General features: G+C 39.3%; 1 protein-coding gene across 1 annotated transcript in view; it reads right to left on the reverse strand.

The window, feature by feature from the left end:
- MYO16 (myosin XVI) overlaps positions 1-5,305 on the reverse strand; it is a 259,909-nt gene extending 254,604 nt beyond the window's left edge. The window contains exon 1 of the mRNA XM_059839709.1: positions 5,050-5,305. Within this exon, the coding sequence (XP_059695692.1) occupies positions 5,050-5,275 (226 nt within the window). The 5' untranslated portion in view covers positions 5,276-5,305. The remainder of the gene's footprint in view (positions 1-5,049) is intronic.
- Between the last annotated feature and the right edge of the window lie 4,803 nt (positions 5,306-10,108).

Here is a 10,108-nt window from a genome sequence, read left to right on the forward strand (position 1 = left end):
CCCCAGAGCCCTCTTTATAGCCCAGAGTTGTTCAGATGTAAATTAAAGCTCAGCACCAGCCCCACCTGTACCCCCTTTTATGCTCACTTACACACCCTTTTAATTAACATAACTGAAATTTATCATAACATGGTACAATATACAGTACTCATTAAAATACCTAACGGTACTAAACCTTTCCAATATATTGATTATTCCAACCCTTTCAAACATTTTGATACTACCAAATTCACAATAATATTACATTTTTCAAACAGCTAGAGATACTGGCATCAGAAGAAGGAAGTGAGATAGGATTTCTGTTTTCTTTCCTACACTAGGAAACAGCTCAGCAATCAGCTGGGTCTAGGACCCAGTCCCAGGAGACCTGCCGTGGCAGTGAACACAGCAGGAAAAGTATCATTGGTATCATCTTCTTTTTAAATCAACTTTTCCTGACATGCCCTGGTGAGAGAAGGGTTGAGTAAGGCTGTCCCCAGCCACCATATCCCAGCATTCTATCTCTGAAGGCAAAGTCACACCTGCAACTTCGCAGGGTTAGGAAGAAGCTCTGGGAGAATTGAGGAAGACTGACTAAAACAGGGAGTCACTACAAAAGGACAAAGAATCATTACTAGAGACTCAGCATTATGCTAACACACACTCACCCTGCTATTTAGAATCACAATGCTGTCACAGAATCAGCATATTGCTCATCAGAAGGATGAAATGGGCTTTAAATAGGTTTAGGGAATCTGCATTTCTCTTTTGTAATGCTGATTTTCACAGGAGTACCTCTTTTGTCTCCAGACTGAATTTGATGGCTCTCTGCACTTTGTACCCTGACCCAGCACCACCTGCCAGCCCGGCAGACTTTATGGTACACATCATGACTGCATCACAACTGAGAGGCTTTACAACAAAAGATACTTATTACATGCAAAGATTTTCTGACAATCCTGCATCTTGAGCAATTCTCCAGGATGACTGAGAAGGTGGGTTACAGAATATACCAAAAGAAGACAGAAACTAAAGCCAGTCCTTTAGTTTCCCCTGAGTGAGATTTCAGGTACAGGACTGTCATGTCCACTTTCAGCTACTGTTTTCATTGTAGCAAGATTATCTATCAGCTCAGGTTCCAAAAAGGACATCTTTCAAAGCACTGTTTCTCAGTGCTGTCAGTGCCAATAACTGCACCTTTGCCTCAGAAAGGATGAGTACCCCTTATTCCCAAGAGGTCCAAATGCTAAGGACCGATTTGACTACCTTGTATTTGAAGCAGAAACTCAGACTGAGACTGGCTCAGTTGATTTCCTGAGTGCTGGGTTCATTTCCTAATCACTTGTAGATGGGTCTCAGCTGATGTGCAGGCTCAGCAAATACCGTTGTATGGTTTGTGTGTGTTCTAGAAAGGATCTGAGTCCACATGGTAATCTCACAGGTAGGTGCAAGCATGCCTAGTTTGCAATGGGAAGGAATAGGCTGCAGAAGCCTCTTTGGCCACCTCTCCCATTTTGTAGTACGTTTATATGACTGATGTCAGCAAGACAAATTTTTGCTGTCCATTTTTAATAGTGATTTAATATCTCACAGAAGAAAAATATATAGCATTTAAAGGAAAATTAACAAGAGGTATTCCCTTGCCAGCAGTAAAGATGTACAAAACCAGTGTCAAAAACCAGCACACTCACTTATTTATCAGCTTCTGCTTCCACACATGTCAAAACTGAGAATAATAGTGGCAGAATCTTCCAAAATGCTCACTGCTAGTAATGTGGGTGGATGTGGCCCATCAATAGCAGTAAAAACATATTGTTTAAAACAGAGAAACTACAGGATGCTGTGAGGAGACAGAGAAGGAGTGTTGGGAAGGAAGTGTTGCAAGAAAGGAGTGTTGCAAGAAAGTCTCACAGATACGTATGCTTAGCAGAAAAATTTTTGAATGTAGAATCTGAAGAAAGAATAGAGATGGAAGCAAGTTTTGATATAGAGGAAAAGAACTGCTGTGCCAGTCTCACTAGATAACCAAGGAGGAAAAGGATGTGTTACTTAGAAGGGGTTTTTATGACTTAGAGCAAAGGATAAACCCACCTCAAACAAGAAAATGTTTTTACCAAGCAGAAAGATAGCACAGGCAAACAAGTCAGCAGATGTTGCAAGTAGAAAAAAGGTCTCAGAATTTTCCACTGCAAGAAAACTGAAAAACAACTTCTAGCTTAAACTTCTAGCTGGAGCTGACAGCTGTAGGCACAGGCTCTGTCGCCCATGACCCTGGACTGCTGTAACATCTTGGATGTAATAAACTGCATTTTGGAGAGCTGCCTACGTCCCACATCCCTCATTTCAGCTCTTACAAAGGAGTATTCCCCTTCAATCTCCCAGGGTCAGATAAAATACTAAAGAAGAGTTACGAATAATAATAATAAAAAAAAAAAGTTATTAAAAAAGAGAAAAGATACATAATTTCACTAATTTTAACTTATTGTGAAATCAAATGAGCATATATTTCATTTATAAATTTGATACAAAGCAAGTCACTAGTAAAAATTTCTCATGACCCATTCTAAAATTAATTTTAGAGCAAACCAGTGGTCACTCCTGTCAGCATGCAGTAGCAGCAATGCATTTTGTGCCCAATAGCAGCTCCTATACTAATTTTGGAGAAGATTTTTCATGAATAACAAAGACAATGAATTTGTAAGAGTGAAAGTCTGACCAGACTCAATTGCGAAATGTCTCTGCAGCAGCCACATTATAAATTCATTTTTCTATATATATATTAATGGTATCCAATTTATCTCACGTATCAAACCAGAACTACAACTTACCATGTCAAAATGTGCTGTCCAGTCTATATTATTTATGATACTTAAGAGAAACTGACCCCCTGGACTTCACTTGGACAACTTCTTGTATCCCCATGCCGTGCTCTCTTTCCACTTTCTATACTACATTTTTTTTTGCATTTCATTCATAGAACTGCAAAACACCTTTCTTAGCTGTCTTTTACACCTACCCAATGCTGTTGATTGCTGACCGTATTGCAAATTATGATTAAATAGAGAAGAGAAACAAATTGTAGCAAAAGCCCAACTTCCTCAGCTATATCCCATTACTTCCATGGGATTACTCCAGGCTCTGTCTAGCTGAGCCTTATGAACTCAAAGCTCATTGCTGTTTTGGGGCAGTAGCTGTACTTCCAGACCACATCTTTCAGTACAGCTTTGCCTGAAAGGAATCTACATTACATGCTCCATAAAATACGACCAACCACAGTAAATAGATGTGATATTATTACAAAAAAATTATGTCTAATTTGAACAGAAATTCTAACGTAGAAATATTCACTAGAGTCACGGATGTATGTTCCACTCAGCAACAATAGTACGAAAGCAGCTCTCATGTCTGTGACTTTAAACTTTGTTGTTGCTGTTGTTCTGGTTTAGGGGTTTTTTTTTGATAAGACTTCTTAATATAACATTTTTCACACCAAAGCAAACAGGCTCTGGGAACATTTGGATAAAACCACAACAGACAGGCACCTGCAGGTCCCCGAGCTGCCTAAGGACAACAATCCCACATTTTCATTGTCCTGGGAAAGAACCACAGGCAACAAATTCAGGACTATGTTATCTGTGGGCTATTTGATCTCCTTGCTTCTGGGGACCTGTTTTATCTGTTTCAAGTGCAGGACAACATTCCTGGCTTTCCTCCACTTTACTTCCCTCTGCCTGAGATATCTTCCCTTTCTGCTTAGGCTATTCAGTCTCAGCACTTGCTGAACTTTATATTCTGATTCAGGTGCAGCTCAAGGCCAAGTATAGGTAACACAAAACGCTGTTGATGCTCTTCAACCACTGCAAAATGCCACCTACATTTCTTCAATGTGAATATCAAAAATAAGTTCAAGTGTCTGAATTTTATAGAATGTTAAGAGTCTTCCCTAGTATTCCGCTTGGTTTTTAAAGAAGGTTGGAGCTATGGGAACATGGAGGAAGATCTTTGTTTATAATTCCTGCTAGGAAGAAGCAGGAGAGAGGAATGAAAGGTTGTGAATTTTATGTATTATTTAGTTATAAATTATGCCTTGTGAACTCACTTTAGAAGAAAGCTTTTTGATTCATTTCTTCTAAAGATCTAAATGTATAGGACTATACCTGAGTGATAAGCAATCATGGAACAAATGCACAATAAAATGAATATTCAGGAGTGAGTAAGAAAGGCATAGCTAATCAAATTGATAAAAATTAGGACAATCTTGCCAAGTTCTTTGCATGATGTGTGTCTGTCTCAGAGTCTCCCTTTTTTACACTAATGTGATTACAATGAACTGACATAAACTCTGTTTGCAAAAGAGTTGACAACAACATTGCATCAGTTCTTTTCTTATATCCCTCCCCACCACACAACAGGATGGAGATTTCTGGGGACTTCTAAAAGTTGGGAGATTCTTACTGCAAGGTTTGGTTCACTTCTGAGGAGTAAATTACAAATTCCTCAGGGCACTATCAGCTGCACCAGGGATTCACCCAATGCCAAGAAACTAAAAACACATCACTTAAGTGTGGTTGCATAATTCAAAAGGACATAAACATAATTTCACAAGCAAAAAGATGACCTTCTATCTAGTGTGACTAAGGGTCAACACCATTTCCTTGCTCTAGACACGCCAATGTCACCCACAGAAGCATCCCTTACTCCAAATTTTGGCTAAAAATGAGAGCCTAATTTTCAAAGTAACTTGTGTTAAATTCTGTGGCTCATGTAGGTATGTAAGAGGCCAGGCATAATCACAGATTCATAGTGCTTACTTGTTTTGAAATATATTAGATTATATCAATCTCAAAATAAACTCATTAGGTTTCTGAAGGTTTACTCTCCATGCCTTATCCATTTCTGTAAGAAGTTGCAATGTGTCGTGTGCACTATATGCCTGAATATATCATTGACACAATCACTTTATGATTAGTATTTTATATTTTACTTAAAGATAGATGAGCACAACAAGAAAGCTTTTCCTCTGAAACTTTTACTGTACAAAAGAAAATATGGTATAATGTTAATATGTACCTTCTTTATCATCATGGCGTATGATCGCATCCTGTATCATATCAGCAAGGTTAAAACAAACTCGTTGATTCTTTCCATGTTTCAGCTTCTTCCCGTGGCCCTCCCGTTTCTGGAAAGCTTTTTCCCGCTCGTAGTACGCCTTGATTTGGTCACAGCGCATGCGCTTGACCAGCCGCTGCCGCTGGCCCAGGGGGAGGGACTCCAGCAAGCACTGCTCAATTTCCATCTCATGGGTCCGAAAAACATTACATAGCTGGAAACAGCCTGCAAGGAATTAAACACAAGCAACCTTAGATCTTGCTTTCAAATGTGCCACCAAGCTCCACCAATTATCTTGTTGTTCTAACCGTGTGCAAGTCCATCACGTAAGCTCCTCCTACTCACCTGAGACTGACCACAGAGAGTCAGTGTGATTATCATTTACTTTTTGAAAATAACACATAACTCATTCCTTTAAATCACTGATGCATTTTTTAAAAGCTGGCTCAGGTCATGTGAACAAATGTGAATAGAAAGAAGTCTGAAAGTTCAAATGTGAGATGGGCAAAATACCTAAATACTTCAATACAATTCAAGTGGCTAGCATTTGCTCACAAACAAGAAACTTCTGTGAAGACTAATTCTAGTTTGATGCCCATGACTCATTTTCATCTTGCTTTAGATTGGCTAATTCCTGTATTCAGTGAGAAGAAAAATCATTGTATCATAATTTTAATGAGTTCATTAGCATGCAGTGGGCACTCAGGTAACTCTTAAAAACATCAGTCATTTCAGATTCTAACCATGTGTATAACTTTTTTCTAATTTTTTAAATTTTTTTGATTGTATAGAGACATCAAAATTGATCCTTCTAACAAAACCATCAGATACTAAAATCTTCATGTGGAAACAATCACAAATGTGTCTTTGAATCAGTTATTTCTAACATTCACAGCACTTCTTTTAAGTCAGATTCCTGTTTTGGTTTTACCATTAAATATGGTATTTTTGCTGACATTGCAATAAAACTGTTTCCTCACTGGTTATTTCTCTTTTCAGCTGAGAGCGAAGACAGAACACTGTAGGAGACTTGACTGCTGCTACTTTTACTGTTATGTTACAAAAGGAGGACTATGAGGACTATACCTATTGTCAGATAATTTTATTGCCCAACTCCTTGAATGTGAATCTACATCCATCAACAACGTGCCCACCATCCTGCACTAAGGTGATCTGACATGGTGGCTCCAGACCTCCCCATCACTTCTGATTCTCCTGTTCTACTTCATTAATTTCCTTCATATGGGGGCTAGGTGCTCAAATTTGTATTTTCTAAGGGCTAACAGCAGCCCAGATGTGGGAGGTTTTCTCTACACAGTTTAAAGTAAGACCTCTGGAAGGAAATGCAGACTCAATTCAACTTGGGTAGTTAAGAAATACCAAAATTAGCCTTACTCTGCAACATAAGAAACAGTTTTTTTCTACCTATTTTGTATAGTCACATCATCAAAGGATCCCTACCTCATTGAGGGCACACCTGAGTACTGCTGACTAAATGGCCACTTTGTTTTCTCTTTGTGGTTTGACATGTGTTTAATCTATTGAATTCCATTCAAACCCTGCTCTGAAGGCACAATTAACAATCTCCTGAAAGGATTTTGTAAAGCTCATGTCATCACAGCACCTAAAAGCATCACAAATATTTATTTATTTTCATTTAAAAAAGGAACAACAGAGTATTCTTATTTGCATTCTCTACAAAGGAAGTGATTTTCTTTTTAAATTACTCACTGATTTGGGGTGTTCCATTCAAGAATTTTGTGTTCTTTTTTAACATGTTTTGGTTTGCTTTAAAGGCATAGTATTCTATAAACTATAATGTATCACAATTCCATAATAAAATGTAAAATTATAGTCTGAGGTCTGCATGCCAATATCTTTTAAATTCTATTTATAACATTATATATTTATTTGCTAATTTTTGTTATATTATTTCATAAATTACAGATAATAAAAATATTATATATAATATAAAATATCACATATTTTATGAATTACAACCCATGTAATTTATAAATTTATAAATTTACAACTATAAATTACAACCCATGGTCTCAAACCAGACTTCTCAAAACTGAGGAGCACACATTTATCCAAAAAGTGCTCAGAGTGTCTTGTTGGGAAATTCTATGACAGAAGCAGGCACAGAATACAATTCTACAGGTCAAGTTCAGTCAATTATTTTTAACATAGGCTACTCTCTCCCTATAATTTCTGTTCCTTTCTTAGTATGCCCTTCTAGTTAGAAGATAATGAGTTGTCAATCTAAAAAACTGGAAACACATATTGGCTTGCATTAAGGCAAAGCACAAACCCTTCCCTCTTGCATGTCAAAGCCAATAACTCCTGCTGTATAAAACAAAATTATCCACTTGACCTTAAATTATATGTTTCATTTCATAGCAAAAATTATATGTTCCATTTCTTTTATTTTCTTGTTGGAAGACACAACAAAATGAATGGGTAACTCTGTAACGCTGCAGAAGATGTAAACTTTATTCCTGGTTCAATTCCAGTGTTAAGAGCATTCAATCCCATAGAAGAGCTACTCTCAGACCATCCTCCTCAGCCTGAGGTAGTTTTCAACTCTATCTTCTTTTTCTCATGATAGGAGAGAATAAGCCAACTTGAAATCTTTGCTATTAGAATTGTTCTGCTGTCTATAAAACATTTCAGCAGCCAAGCCTTTAGCCTATCCAGGCCTTTTGGCTTGTAACACCCTAAGTTTATACCCTAACACTTCTAAATGTGGCTATAATGCCTGCCAGCAAAGCTCATAGCCACAGAGGGCAAACCAGCTCATTGTGTTAAACTGTGTTTGCCTGCAGCTGGGAGCCCACCCTTGCTCTGCTCATTCCTTCTCCTTCATGAAGGGAAGAAGGAGCAGCCGTGCACTTGAGTTCCAACAGGCTGCAACTGAACTTGCTGTTTACATTTTGAAAACTCACCTGAGGCTGAGAATTGTGGCTACTGTCTTAGTCATAGCTGTAAATCTGCACTGTCTGCTAACCAAAGACTTTAATGGTATCTTTGCTTTTCCTCAGCTTAGCTCATGGGCAGTCTCTGTTCTTAGGAGGAACTCGTAGTGTTTGCTGCCATATCACAACTGAGACTGATGCAAGCTGTAGGACATCTTTGCCATCACACTGCTCTGCTCTTCCAAGGCAAGAAATCAAACAAATCAGCTCAGTGTCTTAGTCAAACACGGCACAGCAAAGATGCTCTCTCACAGGCAGACTCCAGTTTCAGGAAGGATGTTCCTGGCTTAGTGTCCTCTGCCTCTACACTGGAATGACTTTCAGCTTTCATGAGTCTTTGTCTATTTGCCCTTTTAGGAACAGTGCTTGACTACCACAACTGGCCTCACAGAGCAGTTCCCACTGTGGGGCCAGAGTCAAAGCAGTTCAGGCCAATTGAGAAAAGGACTCTTGATCCACTTGGGCACTTGTCTCAGCTGAGAATTAATGAACTGAAGATGAAATTTCTTTTCTCAGAGCATCTGGAACCTGATACATCCCAGATGAGATCAGTATCTGACTGTGGGTGTAACAGCTGCAGGTCAGCAACCTCATTAGATTAAGCCTAGATTAAGAAACATAGTATAAATTCAGACAAGGCAAACTGCCTGAATCAATCTTTCAGGTGCTCATCTCTAAGGAATGTGCCATTGAGTCCCAGTTTCAGAACCAGGCGGAGCTCGGCTCTGTGGCTCTACTCAGCAGAGGAACGGATGATGGCACAAGAGGCAGAGCTTCTTTCACACCTCAAGAGAGTTCACCTCAAACACAGGACGATTATAGACATGCTTCTGGAGGAAATTCTGTAGATGGCTTAATACACATGAAGCATGGGGTAATTCACTAATACTGGATCAGATAACTTTGTCTTGTCTACCAGTCCTGAAAACCTCTGTTAATAGATTCTACAAGTTGTCTGGGTAAACTGTTTAAGTGCTTCACTGACTTCTATCAAAAATGCCTTGAGTTCTTTTGGAGGCCATTATCCCTTGTTACTACTCTCACTATTGAGAAGACTTCACCTTGTCATTTTTGCTAGTTATCCTGGTTGCCTCTCATTGCTCTCATTCTATTGCCTCACTGTCCATCTTAGACTGGTGGGACCAACCCCACATATTTTCAGGTGCAGTTTCAGTAGCCCCAAGCAGCAGCAGACAAGTTCCCTCTGTCTGCTGGCCAAACTCCTGCTGTGTGGTTTGCCTGATTTGTCATCAGCACATACAGCTGGCTTCCATTCAGTTCTGTGTCCACTGTAACCCCTGCACATTCTTCAGCAGGCCTGCAGCTCACATCAGTCAGTTCCCAGCCTGTACCAAGGTATAGGGTTAGTCTGCCTCAAGTGGGAAAATATCACTTCCCCTCTTGAACTGCCCAAAGTTTCTATCAACCAATCCCCTGGATTAAGCTCTCCCATTGGAAGTATGCCAACTACTCTGTCCTAAATGAGCGTTGCCAACACCAACCACAGCTTCAGCTGAAAAGAAACCCTCCAGGAAAAAATAGCTGCTAAAATCCACAACTTTATCAGGCAGATGTAAACAGTTACTGCTTAGAGAACGACAACTCAACCACAGTTAGACTCGAAAAAAGAAAAGCTATTAGAGCCTCCTAAAGAGGTAACATGTGGAGCAAGTCTGTCCATCCTTTCCTTCTCCATATAGGAGAAGACTGACACAAACTGCCATACTGATTTGATACAAGAACACTGTATGATCCCCATTCAACAGCAGATGGAAAACATGACTCCAGAGCTGGTTTTGAGTGAGCTAGTCAGGAGGCAGTATGGTAAAGAGTCGTGGGTAGGGAAAAAGGTTGCCTTCTGAATATATTTGCTTAAGAGTTTGTATCTCATGACATAAGATTTCAGATTTGAACATTATTTCATGCAGTCCTTGGCTCAGTGCATGACAAATTACACTAATGTGCAGAGATTCAATCAGGCCACTGTGATGGCCATGGCATACTGCACCGGAAAATACCTTGGCAGTGTCACCCATGAAAAA

The sequence above is a fragment of the Haemorhous mexicanus genome, chromosome 2, assembly GCF_027477595.1.
Source record: "Haemorhous mexicanus isolate bHaeMex1 chromosome 2, bHaeMex1.pri, whole genome shotgun sequence".
NCBI classification, from domain to species: domain Eukaryota; kingdom Metazoa; phylum Chordata; class Aves; order Passeriformes; family Fringillidae; genus Haemorhous; species Haemorhous mexicanus.